At 41.7% G+C, this 17,019-nt stretch overlaps 1 protein-coding gene across 3 annotated transcripts in view; it reads right to left on the bottom strand.

Annotated features, from left to right (window-relative positions):
* KDM3B (lysine demethylase 3B) overlaps positions 1 to 17,019 on the bottom strand; it is a 59,340-nt gene that overhangs the window by 23,300 nt on the left and 19,021 nt on the right. For 2 of the 3 annotated variants that reach the window (XM_079915695.1, XM_079915694.1), the window contains exons 5-9: positions 15,395 to 15,519; positions 13,220 to 13,294; positions 9,918 to 10,517; positions 5,088 to 6,324; positions 3,767 to 3,968 (exon numbers count right to left, since the gene is read on the bottom strand). In XM_079915695.1, the coding sequence (XP_079771821.1) occupies positions 3,767 to 3,968; positions 5,088 to 6,324; positions 9,918 to 10,517; positions 13,220 to 13,294; positions 15,395 to 15,519 (2,239 nt within the window). The remainder of the gene's footprint in view (positions 1 to 3,766; positions 3,969 to 5,087; positions 6,325 to 9,917; positions 10,518 to 13,219; positions 13,295 to 15,394; positions 15,520 to 17,019) is intronic. The other variant, XM_079915696.1, reaches the window with a different exon arrangement.

The raw sequence follows: 17,019 nt of genomic DNA, 5'->3' as shown, positions 1-17,019 counted from the left end.
GCTACCACACGTTCTTGTCACTGGCCCCATGTACTCCATTTCATCTTCTGCTACTATGGATGAACTAGGTACCAGTGAAGACCAACCTCTCCACCTATGTTCTACATCCTATCCTCTTGCATAGGCATCCCTCCACTAATTCTCTCTTCCACATCATCTATTTTCCTCTCTACTGAATCACTCTTGTCAGTATTTGAACATGCTATCTCAAAAATCCCCTTGATCCCACACCCACCTCCTCCATTTATGTTTGTAAGAGCAGTTTCCTTTTTTTTTTTTTTTTTTTTTTTGCGGTACGCGGGCCTCTCACTGTTGTGGCCTCTCCCGTTGCGGAGCACAGGCTCCGGACGCGCAGGCTCAGCGGCCATGGCTCACAGGCCCAGCTGCTCCACGGCATGTGGGATCTTCCCGGACCAGGGCACGAACCCGTGTCCCCTGCATCGGCAGGCGGACTCTCAACCACAGCGCCACCAGGGAAGCCCAGGAGCAGTTTCTTAAAAGAGTTGTCTAGGGCTAGGGCGGGAGAGGCCACAACAGTGAGAGGCCTGCGTACCGCAAAAAAAAAAAAAAAAAAAAAAAGAGTTGTCTATACTGACAGTCACCAGCTCCTTTTCCTTTTATTTTCTCTTAATCCACGTCATTCAGGCTTTCTCCTACCAATCTACCAAAATTGGTTTTGTTTTTTTTTGCCATGCCACGCGGCATGTGGGATCTTAGTTCCCTGATCAGGGATCGAACCGGCGCCCCATGCAGTGGAAGTGTGGAGTCTTAACCACTGGACCACCAGGGAAGCCCCAAAACTGTTTTTTTTTGTGTGTGTGGTACGCGGGCCTCTCACTGTTGTGGCCTCTCCCATTGCAGAGCACAGGATCCGGACGCGCAGGCTCAGCAGCCATGGCTCACAGGCCCAGCCACTCCGCGGCATGTGGGATCTTCCCGGACCGGGGCACGAACCCGTGTCCCCTGCATCGGCAGGCGGACTCTCAACCACTGAGCCACCAGGGAAGTCCCCAAAACTGTTTTTGACAAGGTCATTCCCCCTTGTTAAATCCAATCGTCATTTTCAGTCCTTAACTGACCCCACCCAATCACCAACATTTGCCGGAGTTCATAATTCCTTCCCGGAAATACTTTCTTCAGTTGTCTGCCAGGATACCTCACTGGCTGTTCTTTCTCAGCCTCCTTTACTAGTTCCTCTTCATCTTTCCCATCTCTAAATGCTGGAGAGCTTCAGAACTCAGTCCTTGGACTACTTCTCTTCTCTGCCTAGACTTTGACTCCTTAAGTGATCTCAGTTAGACTCACAGCTTTAAATACCCAGTAACATCCACGTTTTTATCTCCAGCTTGGACTTCTTCCCTCAACTCTGGAGTTGTATATCCAGCTGCTCTTTCTTTCTTCTTTTTTTTTCTTTTTGGGTGCACCATGCAGCTGTGGGATCTTAATTCCTTGACCAGGGATTGAATCCGGGCCCTTGGTAATGAGAAGGCAGAGTCCTAACCATGGGACCACCAGGGAATTCCCCAGCTGCCCTTTCAACATCTCTACTTGGAAATCTAATAGGAATCTCTAATTTAACATATCTAAATTAAAACTCCTGCACTTCCTTGGTGGTGCAGTGGTTAAGAATCCTCCTGCCAATACAGGGGACATCGGTTCGATCCCTGGTCCAGGCAGACCCCACAAACTGCGGAACAACTAAGCCCGTGAGACACAACTACTGAGCCCACACACCACAACTACTGAAGCCACGTGCTGCAACTACTGAAGCCCATGCACTTAGAGCCCGTGCTCCACAACAAGAGAAGCCACCACAATGAGAAGCCCGCACACCGCAACAAAGACCCAACACAACCCAAAATAAAAAAATAAAAATAAATCAACTAATTAAAACTCCCCATTTTCCTCCTCAAACCCACTTTTCCCTAAGAAATCACCTTACCAGTAAATGGCAATTCCATTCTTCCAGTTTTCAGGCCAGAAGCCATAAAATCATCTTTGACTCTTCTTTCATATCCACATGCAATCCATCAGAAAATCATGTGGCTCTACCTTCAAAATATATCCTTAATTTAACCACTTCTCATCACCTCTATTAATACCTCCCTACACTAAGCCACCATCATTTCTCACCTGGGTAATTCCAATATTCTCCTAATTTCTCCCTGCTTTTGCCTCAATATAATCTACTCTCAAGAAGGTAGTCACAGTGATCCTTTAAAACATTCATCAGTGTTACTCATCAGCTCAAAATCTCCAACAACTGCTTCTTCAGCATAAAAGTCAGGGCCCTTAAGAGTAGCCCTTTACAATCTGGACCTATCATTAACTCTTTGACTTCACTCTTTTCCCCCCCTTGCTTACTCTCTTTTACCCACCCTAGCTCCATGAACACATTAGAAATATTCCAGTCTCAAGACAGTTGCTGTTGCTGTGCCCTCTATCTCGAATACTCGTCTCCCAGAAAAATGCGTGGCTCACTCCCCTCACCTCCTTCAGGTCTTTACTCAAAACTCACTTTCTCAAGTTATCCTTTTTTTTTTTTGGCCTTGCCACATGGCATGTGGGATCTTAGTTCCCCAACCAGGGATCGAACCTGTGCTCCCTGCAGTGGAAGCGAGGAGTCCTAACCACTGGACCACCAGGGAATTCCCCCATCAAGCCATCCTATTTAACTGTAGCTTCCTCCAATAAAGATATAAAAATAGGGCTTCCCTGGTGGCGCAGTGGTTGAGAGTTCGCCTGCCGATGCAGGGGACACGAGTTTGTGCCCCGGTCCGGGAGGATCCCACATGCCGCGGAGCGGCTGGGCCCATGAGCCATGGCCGCTGAGCCTGCGTGTCCGGAGCCTGTGGTCCGCAACGGGAGAGGGCCACAAGAGTGAGAGGCCCGCGTACCGCAAAAAAAAAAAAGATATAAAAATAAATAAATAAACTGTAGACTCTCTAGCCTCCCCACACTTCAATCCTCTTTCCCTCCTTTTTCTTCCTCACAGTTATTACAGACTGACATACTATATATTTAACCTTTTTTTTTTTCTTATTTACTCTCTGTGTCCCCAACAAGCCTCCTGAGGGCAGGAATTTGATGGTTTTATGTACTGTTTAATCCTCAATGCCCACAACAATGGCTGGCACACATTAAGTGCTCAATAAATATTTGCTGAATAAGTGAATCCATGCCACATGGATAAACCACCTGGATTTCTTTATTTAAAAAACTAAGGACACTTGAATGATTGCTTAGAAGAAATTCCTCTTCTAAGTTTATCAAGCAGAAGAAAAGTGACTAAATAGCTGTTGTTTGGTAAAAGCAAGGGATATTCCTAGGATTTCAACAGTTATCTCTATTTCACATTATCTCCTAATCTTACTTCCCCTTCTCCGTAGCGGACTCAAGTTACTCTAGCACTAAAGAGGAATAAGTGGTCAGGCAGATCTATGACACAAAATGGCATCCTTCTGCTCACACCACTGGTTTCAAATGCAACCCAAGTTAGGAATAACTCAACACAGCTCAGGGGGCAGCAGGTAAGATTGTTCAATTTCAGTTCTCTAAGGACAAAGTCACGTATCATTTCACAATCCAAACAACTAAGTGGCCACTAATGGGATGGCAGAACCTTACTTAGCACAGACTCTAAGAGCAATGCAATTTAGGAAAACAGTAAAAAGATGGTGAGATATGTTTACCGATTCAGAGAAAGAGTGGAAGTTAAGTGTCACTAACGAAACTGGGAAGGAGATGAAGAGAGGAGTCTGGGTACCTCCGGAAGTGAAAGAAGCGGCAAGCCACAGTGGAATCATCTTGCTCTTGTTCCTTAAACTTCCGATACCGCTCCAGGCGGCACTCACGACACTTGTGCAGATGAGGGGCTACATTGATGCACGACCCATCCTGCAGGAAGGGCTCTCCGGACTGCTTCAGCTTCTTCACTTTGCTCACATCTTTCAGCACTGACTGGCCAACTGTGGCAAGGGAGGGGGAGAAATGGTTGGTCATGAAAGGTTTAAATGAGACTCAATAACATAATCCTCCTGGGAACAGTCACTTGTCCTGACCTGAGTCACTCCTCCTTGCACTGAATGGGCATGAGCCCATCAGGTCTATCCTTGACAGAAAAGGAGCACAGGGAACAAAGGCTTCAACTAGGAGTTAAAGACCATGGAGAATTTGTGGGAAGTACCCCATGACAACAAAACAACTCTGAGCATGGGTGAGGAAAACTCAAGACAGCAGAAGCCTCTTGCCACTAGCCCCTCAGGACATGACTGTTCTACTAATCAAGAACTCTTGGGGTTCCCATGGGATACCAAATCCTAACAAGAATGGCGACTTTTACCATCAGACTTTCTCTTAGACACTTGCCCTTATACAATTTTGGACCATAACCTCACTCCATAGGAGTTAATGGCTTTTGGAAGAGGTGTTAAAACCATATATATGTGACAGAGAGGAGCAAACTGAGGAGTGGTTCGCTTTGCTTCATCAACTCTACTAAAGGCTGCGATGTAGGGCTTCCCTGGTGGCGCAGTGGTCGAGAGTCCACCTGCTGATGCAGGGGACACGGGTTCGTGCCCCGGTCCGGGAAGATCCCACATGCTGCGGAGCGGCTGGGCCCGTGAGCCATGGGCCACTGAGCCTGCGTGTCCGGAGCCTGTGGTCCGCAACGCGAGAGGGCCACAAGAGTGAGAGGCCCGCGTACCACAAAAAAAAAAAAAAAAAAAGGCTGCGATGTGAGAATGAAGACTAGTACTGAGTAACTTGCCTAAGTAAATAAAAGAGGAAGGGCCAAAGGCAAGAGAAATACACAAGAAAAGAGTTCCTGACCAAAAATAACAGACTATCAAGACTTTTTGGGATTATCATTACACAGGACACATACCCCTCTTACAGTACTGGTATAGATCAATCCTGCCCTGAACCAGAAGGTCTGATGAGGGGCCCCTACTGTGCCCTTTTGACTATGTAATTCTATGAGATTATAGAACTTTCCATCAAAGAGAGGGCCTCTGCTGCCCAAGAGCACAACAAGCATTTAAAGCTAGTGCCAGAGCCAAGCCCACGTATAAGCCCAGCAGGATCACCTTTCAAGGGGGCAGTCCGAGGCCGGCCTTTGGGGGCCTGCTTCCCTTTGCCTTTTCCCAGCAGCAGCTCAGCACTGCGCTCCCCATTGGGGCCCAGCTTCCCCATCAGGTGCTCCGGAATCCCCTTTAGGCCGGTCTTGGCTTGCAGCTGCTCCTCAGAGTCGCTCAAATCTGACAGGTCGCTATTGGTACTGGAGTCCGAGTCTTGTCTGCAAGCCAAGCTTCGCTCATCCAGTGAGAACCTTTTCACAGCTTCAAAAGGAGCTTTGTTCTCCTGTGAAAAATCTGCTGGGGAGGACAGAAAGCTGCCTGAGTGTCTGCCAAAGACGTTACTAAAGGTTTTAAGGAGAGGATTGTCCTGCTGCCCAGGCCCCACAGTTGGTCTCTCCTCTGTGGGGCTAGAGGATAGAGTAGGCATCTCAATGGGCTGGGTGAGGCTGCTGGTGGGTGAACTGGACCGGCCATTCCCCATGGCAGAGAGGCTTGGCCCCCCAGTGGTAAGAGCTGAGCCCAGAACACCAGACACCAGTTTGGAGGAGTCAGTTGTGATGAAAAGGGTTTTCTTCTTTGCTAAAGATGCTGAATCTGTAGAGGAGTGAGACTCGGGCCAGCTGGGTGCTGCCTTGGAGGTGACAGTGGTAGCAGAGGAAGAGCTACCTGATGCCTGAGATGCAAAGCTGCTGAAAGGGCTATGTTCAACTTTCTCCACAAATGCCAAGAAAGGGTTAGGAGGCTCTTCTCGGGACAGTTTAGGGGGCTGTAAAAATAGATTTTCATGACTGTCTGGGGTGCGGGCATTTAGGAGGCTCCGTGGGAAGGCTGGCGTGAGGGTGGGCATGGACTCTGCAGGCACTTTCCGATCCACAGAGCTTCCAGCCTTAGAGCCTGATTTACTGTCTGCTCCAAGAGCGGATCTTCCTTTACATAGGCTCTCAAGGCTTTGTTTGAATGAGTCTCGACTGGAGGAATCATCAGCCAAACTCTCTGAAACAGTAGTGAAGTAGTTACTGGTGGGTAAAGTTTGGGACATGCATTGAAAAAACAAGTTTTTGGAGAGATCAGAGTCTTTCTGAGACTCTGGTGCAGAGCTACAGCCAAAAGAGAAGCCCAAAGGTTTGTTCTCTGTAGCTAGAACCCCATTGGACTGGCTCCTTCCACTTCCAAAAGTCAAAGCTTGTGATGAACTCGGGAGAGATGCTCCAAATCCAGAAGAGGCCAGAACAGAATTTCTTGAATTCTGAAAAGAGAGAAGATAGCCTGAGTTAGTGATGCTGGCTTCTCTTGACAATCTTAAGATATCTTCTTGGACCTAGGCCAACATTTCCTGTGGGTCAATCAACTTTTCTCTCCTACAATTCCAGGAAAACTGTTCTTATACCTATATTTCACCAGGGAAGAAAACTGCCACAGACAGCACAGGGGGATCTTTAGCAAGGTAAGCTAGAGATGGCAGGATGAATGATATCCTGCCATTCCCTTGGTTGTTAGCCAACTGGTTGTCAGAGCACTTGGAGGCTGTGTAGGCTTCTAAGTATCTATTTAGAAATGAAGACTCCACCAGGAACTGAAGAAAAGGGCTCCCCAATGGACATCAGCTTTTACTCTGAAATATAGTGAAATATTACTAGTGACCCTGTAATATTCATCTATCTCAAAGACCTTAGGGGCTATGGTTAAAGTTTCAGTTTATTTAAGCCATTGCAAATTGCCCATCTTACAAAAGCGACTTCAGCCCTATGACAAGCCCACTGTACACTAAGGAAAAGTATTTTCTTTATTAGTCTGAAACTCACCAAGATGGACCCTTTTGGAATTTGGCCATTTATTTTTATTTATGGGTCCAAGTCAACCTAAAAGTTGAAGTATCTGTTTCAATTAAAGTTAGACCTAAAGGTGCTAAATTAAAGAAGGCACACCAGTTACTGAACCCTTCTGTTATCATTAGGATCTAACAAGTCTCCAAAGTGGAAAACTGTAGACACTGATACACCCACCAAATAAAAGCATTCAGCATAACAAATTGGAGAATGAAAAAACACTTTCTTTTTTTTGATACCTTAAAAATGCTAACTTCTGCATTTGAATAAAGAAGGATGTATACATAAAGAAGGGTTAGAATCACTTTCATATGGTATATTACACACCCATATATGTGCGTAATACAGAGAAATATCCACAGGTAGGTATGAGCACTTATGTAATACTTGGAAATAAAAATTATTCCATGACTGCTTAATGGATATGGAGTTTCTTTTTGGGGAGAAGAAAATTTCTTTAACTAGATAGTGGTGATGGTTGCATAACAGTGTGAATGTATAATGCCACAGTACTGTATACTTCAAATGGTGTGAGTGGTAAATTTTATGTTATGTGTTACTTTACCATAATTTAAAAAAATTTATGCCAGATAAATGAAAGGGTGTTGTTAAAAAAAGGCGGGGGGCTTCCCTGGTGGCGCAGTGGTTAAGAATCCGCCTGCAAATGCAGGGGACACGGGTTCGAGTCCTGGTCCAGGAAGATCCCACATGCCGCAGAGCAACTAAGCCTGTGTGCCACAACTACTGAGCCTGCGCGCCACAACTACTGAGCCTGCATGCCTAGAGCCCGTGATCCGCAACAAGAGAAGCCACCGCCATGAGAAGCCCATGCACCGCAACAAAGAGTAGCCCCTGCTCGCCACAACTAAAGAAAGCCAGAGAGTAGCAACGAAGACCCAACGCAGCCAAAAATAAAATAAAATAAATAAATTTATAAAAAAGGTGGGGCGAGTTTCAATATATTTAAGGTTTCCTTTAAATACGCAAGAGGAGTCTACATTAGGACTTTCTTTGGGGTGGCAAAGAGGCATGAGAACCAGGCAGACCACCTGTGGCTTGCCTCCAGCTGACATCTGCTACAGAGACTGCTTCAGTGCATTTAACAGTCAAAAACTTAGTTCATTCTTCTTTTCCTTCCCACTAACTGGCAACCAGACTTAAACTCCTCCAAATAAAGAGAATAGACAGACACAGCACTGATGCTATGCTGTTGTTTCACTGCCAGAATTTGGCCAGGAGCCTTGACACCTGCATGACTGCAAGGAATAAGCATAAGGATCTCAGGTTTCACTACTAAAGTTACTCTTTAAAAATAAATACACACATGAATGAAAAATAATTTGGATGGTCTTTCATTTTCTTCAAATGATTAAATTTCAAATCCTCTTCTTATAAGAAAGTGATGACAAACTGATTTTAACACACGTTTTAGGGAAAGAAGTTTCCTGGAGGGCTGTGTCCCTATTTCATGATGGAAATACCCATTTCTGTACTTTTAAATCATATTCCAAGAGAATACCTAGGCTAACACATTAGCAAAGTTACAGATACAGTCACAGAAATTTCTCAAACCTGTTTGGAAAATGCCCTTTGATCCACATTTCATTTATTCAGCTTTGCCACTCCAAGAACAACAGCATTCAGTGGATCTCTTCTTGCAGAGTGTAGTATTTGGTCTATTTTGTAATCCTCATTTACATCTACTCTGCCTTTGACATGGATTTGATTTTAATCAACTAGCTAGTTGGGGATCTGGTAATGCTGGAATGCTGGCAAACTAACAGAGAACAAAACATGAAGAGTGCGAAATTTGCATTTACAGGCCTTCTCTTCTGCCTGGGCACTTCACCTCCCTCCCCAACCCTGCACACTAGAGATTAACAAACTGCATTTGCTAGGGAGGGGACGAAGTCAGATGAAATGTATATGCCATGTTTTATATGGCACTGTTATACACTGTTATAAAATGATTCCATTTTAGGATGTGAGCTCCGTCAAGCAGGATTTCAATTCTTTGTTTATAATATACAGTACTTAGCACACAGTAGTTTCCCATACATAATTTAAAAAAAAAATTAGTATTTTATTTGTATTTCATATTCCAGCTTGAATTAACAGCCAGTTTGAAAAAAATATGACTAGCATCATAAATCATACTTTGGTGACCAAAATAAGAACCAAAAGACTATAACTGATTTTGACACTCTTTCAAATTTGACTGGGGAGCCAACTTGATGTTAACTTGTATTTAACAAAAGTTCCTTTTCAGCAACAATACATGCATGTAAGATAAAGAACATAGTAAACTAGATACTACTGTGATTAATTCCATCAAAATTTCCAGGTAAGGCTTACAAGATTAATTTAGGGGAAAAAACACCCAACCTTCCATGGTCATATCAAATCAAAGAAAGCAGCCCAGCCTCAAAGGAAAATATATGAAATGATGAAATAATTCCATCAAAATTTCCAGGTAAGACTTAAAAGATTAACTTAGGGGGAAGAAAAAACCAACCTTCCATGGTCATATGAAATCAAAGAAAGCAGCCCAGTCTCAAAGGAAAATATATAAAATGATGAACTGAAAACAGGGGTTTGGGTAATAGTAGCTTTCACATAGCCTTAATTACAGTGTTCACTGTTGCCAACACTATAATTCATTAACCTTGCCTCTCATAGGCCTGGTTGAGGCTCAACCACTACATGAACTAAATAGATAACTGAATTAAAAAGATTCCCCATTAGATCTATTTTAACAACTCATTAAATTGGGCTGTATAATCAGTTTTTGATCAGCCCAATTGTTCAGGTGACTTTTAAGAGCTGATAAAGTTTTAAAGATATATGCATTTGCCCAACGAGCAGTAAAGGACTATCCACAGAATACAATTTAAGCACATCTCAGAAATACTCCTTCCCTGTGGCATTTGAGATGCTTTTTTAATGTGTTAAGAACAAAGTAGGGTGAAAGAGTGAACCCAAATCTTGCAAATCTGCCCCTGAAACAACTCACCTCTCCTGGGGCCTGCGACCAGCTGCCTTTCTGTTTTTCCGGCCCAGTCCCTGCTGCAAGGCCAGTGTCTGAGATCCTCACCGTGGTTGGGGTGGAGCTGGCGGTAGTGACCACAGCTGCTGAAGCCACCATACCCTGGCCAACTTGTTCCAGTGTTTTTCCTGCCTCTTTATTTTCGGCTCCACCCACCTCTGGGGCCAAAGGTGTCTGACCTGTGGCTATAGAATATGGAGTGAAAGGTACAGGTGTGTCCCCACCTATGGGCTCATCCTGCACCACCAGAGTCCTGCCGTTTTCTTTGGTGTAAGTGGCAAAGCGAATGTTGCGGTTAATCTGGGGGACAAATGTAGTCGGTGGCTGCTTGGCTCTCTGATCCAGCCCTGGCTCTCCACTGGCATTCCCTCCTTTCCAGGGCCCTCGGCTTGCCTCACCTCCATCGCTCCCATTACTGTCTACTTCACCCCTGTCTCCTTTTAATTTCTTTGATGCAGGGTCACACCCAGAGTCCGAAGCACTTTTCCTCCTCCGGCCATCTTTCCCCTCTATGCTCTCTCTCTTCTTCTTTCCTTTGGAAGATTTTACTGCTTTTAACGTACCCCCCTACAAAACAAAATTCAAAAAAGATTTATTACAAGGGACTTTCCATCCTGTGAAAACCATAAACCATTAGCTCTTTCCCATCTCTAGAAGCAGACAATCAAAGCAGGTACAGATTGCCAAATTCCAATGCCAGCTCTAAGACATCCCCTTTTGTTAAAAAGCTCCAATCTTCCTGTGATTCAATTTATGCACACATATTCAAGATAATGGTTACTAAGAAGTTAACTCACTTGGCAAACCTTCCCTTAAATAAAATCCACTACTTCCTCAACTGGACTTTTTTTAGGATTTTAAAAATTTGTGGAATTTCTTTTACAAAATAGACTGCTAGGCTGGGAACTTATTTGCCTCTTGATGAAAAACAAAATCTGCTTTACTTTTATATTTATCTCCTTGTTTGACAGAAACTGGCATTTCAACTATTGAAAAATAAAATCTCTTCTATCCAGAAGTCATTAAAAACTGGTGACAACTTAACAATAGGAAAACCATGAGTCTGTGACCAGAGCAAAAGTGAGCCCAACAGAAACAAGTCTGAATTGCTCTTATGGACACTATAAAGACACAAACAATCTCCAGAGCTTATTTCAAAGCATTAGACAGGGAAAAGCTAAAAAGGCAGGCTACCATAACCAAACAACCAAATCTCTTAGCTCTTCCAGTAATTTTAGCCTATCACATGAAATCTTATTTGTGCCTTATTTGAGAGGTCAGACAACTTTAAAAGACACAGAATTAAAAGGGGGCAATTCCTATCTCTGAATAAAAACTCTTTCCCTGAGAAGGACAAGAGGACAGGGGCTTGGGACAGAGCTAACATTCTCTCAAGCAACTTATATCTGGAACAGTCTTAGATTGGTATCCCATCATGAAGCAAGTTTTCATTTTAGCTTCATTTAGCTAACTTTCAGACAGTTTTATTCAGATAACACGTTGGGGTGGCAATAAGCTAGAGACATAGTTATTTGGCCATTATTATTTGCCAACTTGATTACTCTAGTCTTACTGCCTTTAAATACTTATAGATTCTTTGTGCAGATCTATCTTTGTTGTAATCATTATTATAGCTGTTATAACTGAAATTTTTTCAAATTTTACATTTCTTCTTGCCAGTTCTAGTTTTTTTTTTCTTCTTTTTTTTTGCTGCCTTCATTTCTGTCTTTTCTCCCTTAATTTCCTTCTACAAACCTTAAACAAAGCTCAAGATTTATTTGTTTCTCCCATGCCTTTGGTAATATTAATCTAAGTTTCTAAATCTTTCGTTCAAGAACTGTTTCTGTTTGTTAAGAATTGCTTTCAAAAAAAAAAAAAGAATTGCTTTCATGTGATCCTTTTAAAACCTTTTTACCCTTTCTTCAACCTCCATCATCACCCAGTTTTCAGTGCTGTGAAGTACGGAAGTACAATCAGTGAAATCTCTCCTTTCTTTCTTGCTCACTCTTTTAAGGAGATGAGGTAACCATGGATCTCTAAGAAGGGTTACTGCAAAACTTGGCAGAACTGTCAATAATTGTACTTTGCTAGCTAAGAAGATAGTCACATCATGGCAAAGCTGAGAAGGGAAGAATCAACATCTGTTGCTGAAAACCACAGATCTCACCTTTAACTCATTTGGCCAACTTACAGAGCCTGGCTCAGAGCAATCTCCCTGATCAACAATTTACATGTATGCCCTACTTACAGTGAGCTACTCACATGTGAGTAGAAAGACTAGGACACTGAGACCAGTACTCTCTAGCTATACCTGGGCAGCTAAACAGTACCTGACATATAATAGGTGCTTAAAGAATGAATGAAATAAAGAAGGAAATAAAAGAGGGACCCAATATGGCATCAAAATAACAAGTGTTTTTCAGCCACGTAAACACAGTCAAGAGACTTATCCTATTTGTAATAATATAATATGTAGTAAAGAACTATTAAATGTAACCCTGATTCTTCTTTTCCTACCCTAATCTTGTTTTATCAAGCCAAAAATGACTGGATAAAGAAGATGAGGAAGAACTGTATACTCAGCAGGAGTAGCCAAGAGAGCAATACTACGCAGGTGCTAAAAGACTATAAGGAATATATGGACAGAAGGCTGTCCAAGTCAATGTCCTACTGAAGGAAACTCATACAGGATTCCTTGATTGGTTCAGGCACTGATATATAATGTATCTTTTTATGGGTTATGTTAATTCTCAATGAACCAAGAGTTGGCCTGATTCACAGTAATTATGGAGTAATCCACTGTGTGCTGAGCACTGAACTACACACCAGTTTGATTTGACTCTTCTTGGGATATGGAATTTCAGATTTCCTTGGAGCTCACTACCACCTAATGGAAAGAAAAAGAGGATGTAGCTTCTCCTCCATTTCTTATTACTGGGTAGGTCATGAATATTTCTACTGCTTATTACAGCTTTGTCTACTGTATCTTTCAAATATATCTGTCCTGAAAAAATGTAAGAAAAAAATAGGCCATGGATTTTAAAACAGCTAGGCAACATAGCCATGATGAAAAGGGTTTGCTCAGACTAGGTCTCTTTCTTGAGATTATCCTCCCTCAACTGGACAAGACCGTGGAGAGAGCAAGAAATGTACAGTGGTCAGAGATGAAACCCAAAGGGTATCCGTGGATAACACACACATAAGGAAGTCTATGTAACAAGATAACGCAAGCTCATGAGTCTGCTCAGAGACTCAGTTCATTACTGTACCTCGCTCTGAGGCGCTGAATTATCCATCAGCATCACATGGATCAGTCTGGGATCTACGGACTTGATCTCACCACTCTACAGTAGGAGCGGGATAGAAGAAAATATGAAAAAAGGAGAAAAAGATTTAATGCCTTGTCCACCAAAGACATAATTATGTATTTTTCTAATCTATGTAATTATCTCTATTTGTTTCTACTCCCCTGCTAGAATGAAAGCTCCATGAACAGGGATCTCTACTATGTCATTCACTGCCAGAATAACAACATCTGAAACAAGGTCTAGAATATGGTAATCACTCAAATATTTGTTAAACGAATGAATAAAAAAATTTCATTCAATGCCCAAGTGCCCCTTTTAGGGATATGAATTTCAAATTCTGCAACTCTAAAACCTTCCTATTCTGAAATTAAAAAAACAAAAAACCTTCAGAACCAGTAATCATTAAAAGCACCACTCTACTATTAAAAAACAAAAGGTTTTGGGAGGGGCCAATTTGACAGACATCGTCAGATTTAATGTGCATATTCTTTGACCTAGCAATTACACACTTAGGAATTTGTTCCAATAAATAATGTGAAACAGTATACAATGATATATGCCCAAGGATATTCACTGCAGCATTATTCGTATTAGTGAAAATAATACAAATTATTTAAACATCCATCAATTTTAAATTAAATTAGTTATGATACATCCATTCAGTGAATAGTATGCATTTATTTTAAAAGGACAAAGTATTGATAGATTTCTATATATATTTACACACAAAGATGCTGACAATCTAAAATTAAGTAAAAAAGGTAAATCAAAGAACTATATGTATCATATGATCCCATTTGTTAAAAAAGTATGATTTATATAGCTATCTCCTAAATGGACAATATATAAATATCATACACACACACACACACACACACAAGATATTTGGAAGCATATGGAATATACACCAAACTGTTAATGGTGATTACCACTGTGGAGAGTAACATTTGCCTAGGGGAAGGGATGGCTTTCAATATCTATTTTATATATATGTGTATCATTTGAAATTTGTAAATGAGGATTGAATAATTTAATAAATAAAATTCAATAAAGAAATAACTAAAATCATTTATGTTTACATTACATGTGACTGCTGAGGGCAAGTCTGAAACCAATTCAAAGATATCATAAATACATACGTGTTTGCCTCAAAATACTCTGCTATTGTTTTTGTTTTTGGCTGCACTGTACAGCACGTGGGATCTCAGTTCCCCAACCGGGGATCAAACCTGCACCCCCTGCAGTGGAAGCAGTCTTAACCACTGCACCATCAGGGAAGTCCCCAAATATTCTTGTTGTTTTGAGAGACAATTCTCCAGGTAGCTCTAGATGTTATGTTTTTTTCTATTTATTGCTTTAGAAACAATTCATTTTTCAGTATCTAAGGGGGAGTGGCGTAAGTATTATAGAAGCAAATGCTAACTGATTAGATTTTTAAATACTAAGCCTTCTGAATATGATAAAATAATGATAATACCACTTCACATTTGTATACCCTTTCATAGAATTCAAAGCACTTTCAAATACATTATCTTAGTTCCCAAAAAATATGCTGTGAGGTCAGGGGGTGGTTACCTAATTAACTCTAATTTACAAATGAGAACACTGAGGTTAAGAAAGTTGAACAGTCTTTCTCAAGGTGATAGAATCAATAAGTGATAAAACCAGGGGGGACTTCCCTGGTGGCACAGTGGTTAAGAATCCGCCTGCCAATGCAGGGGACACACGTTCAATCCCTGGTCCGGGAAGATCCCACGTGCCACAGAGCCAGTAAGCCCGTGTGCCACAGCTACTGAGTCTGCGCTCTAGATCCCGCGATCCACAACTACTGAGCCTGAGTGCCACGACTACTGAAGCCTGCACGCCTACAGCCCGTGCCCCGCAACGAGAGAAGCCACGGCAACGAGAAGCTCACATACTGCAACGAAGAGTAGCCCCCGCTCACTGCAACTAGAGAAAGCCCATGCGCAGCAACGAAGACCCAACGCAGCCAAAAATAAATTAAAAAAAAAAAAACAGTGACAAAGCCAGAGATGGAACCCAAGTCTTCTTACATGTAATGAAGTGCTCCCTTTTCCTACACCACCCTGGGTAAGGGGATGGATGGACCTCCGACAAAATAACACAGAGCCTCACCTCAGTTACAGACACCTCCATAAGACGGGTGATGGAGTCTTGATGGCTTACAACACCACAGAGCCAACTTTCTTCTCCCTCTGGCTGGTATACTTTGACCCTGTGACCTTGAACGCTGTAGGGACCTAAAGGAGAGATTAGTCAGTATTGAGTATTTTTGGCTAAGCTGTATTTCATGATTGTTTCTAAAAACAGAAAGAAAATTATATAGTGTAAATACTTGGCACTTTTAATCTTCTTGTATGGAGTTGAATAAATGAGCAATTTCAGATTTACCATACACAGCAATTTAAAAACAAAACATAGTTTTTCCCAGAGACTTTTGTAAATTGTTTATTTGGAGATTTCTTAGAATGTCCCAGGCCTCCGATTCTACCTTATCTCAATCTTCCAATTCTAGAAAGTAATACAGGGAAGAGAAAAGAAACTTACAAATCAAAAACTATAGGTAATGTGAAAATCTACTCAGATCTATCTGACATATACATTAAAAAAGTGGGAGGCCAGTAAGTTGAATGTACTATTTTGTTATGTTACCATAGGAATGATATATAACCATTTACACTTTGCTATCTGACTTTCATTACAGTAGGTGGAGAGTTCAATTTATGAGGTCTCCAGCCTCTGCACTAATAATAGTCTGAACAAATATAGCACCTGTCTTCCTAGGAACACAGAGTTTCAAAGATATTACTTTAGCAGCAGGTAATGTTACCCTGCAATTTCAACTGGCCCTCCAAGAAGGACAGTTTCTCTCTCCTACATATCTTATACATTTGAGACTAGATAGCTAAATCACTGCTTAAATTATTATCTTTCAGAGCTACAATTAAGCTTAAATTTTCTATACATACTCATAAACATCTCTACCTCTCATTCTGTCCACTTGATTTTTTTCTCTCTGCTATTTTTCCTCACATTCTTTCCTCTTCCATACCTTTCCTTGATTATTAAACATCATTTTACCCTGATACTTTCCTTTCCCAAAGAGGCAAGTTTTCTTACCTTTACCTATTTAGATTTAGTTTGACAAAAGAGAACCAAGGATCCTATTTCATTGAAAAGCATGATTATCACGAGGGTCAGAAAGGACGTAGAGTAGATGTACAACACGAAGGGAAGGATAAATGAGGCAACAGTCTACCTTTTGCGTAGAATCTTGGGCAAAATCTGTATGTGAACTGAAAAAGCTAATAAAAGCTAGTAATTCTTTTTTGTTTTCATTCTTAAAAATTTACATGCTGTTAATGTGAATGAGTCTGTGGACACCTTCCTTTATGAACATACCTTACACTCTAAGTTGTTATTTGTTGTTGTTAACAGTCTTTAGAGCATATCTTATAGACAGTAATGCTCAACAAGGGCAGAGACTTTCCAGTTCATGGTTATATCCTCAGTACCTTAACACTGTGTCTAGTACGAGGTTAGTACTTAATAAATATTTAAGAAATGAAAAAAAGAAAGACAAAATTGCATATTACGAAATGTAATACAAAAGGAAATAGTGGTCTGAGTGAGATCTTGTTTTTCCAATCTATTCTAGAGATCTAGCTAACTGGAGTTACTCTTGACACCACCCACAAAAAGAAGACAAGCACAAATGTTGAGAGTTGCATGGTGTCCCC

The sequence above is a fragment of the Stenella coeruleoalba genome (genome assembly GCF_951394435.1).
Source record: "Stenella coeruleoalba genome assembly, chromosome: 3".
NCBI lineage: Eukaryota > Metazoa > Chordata > Mammalia > Artiodactyla > Delphinidae > Stenella > Stenella coeruleoalba.
The sequence above is the reverse complement of the archived record's forward strand: the minus strand, read 5'-3'. Positions and strand labels throughout refer to the sequence as shown.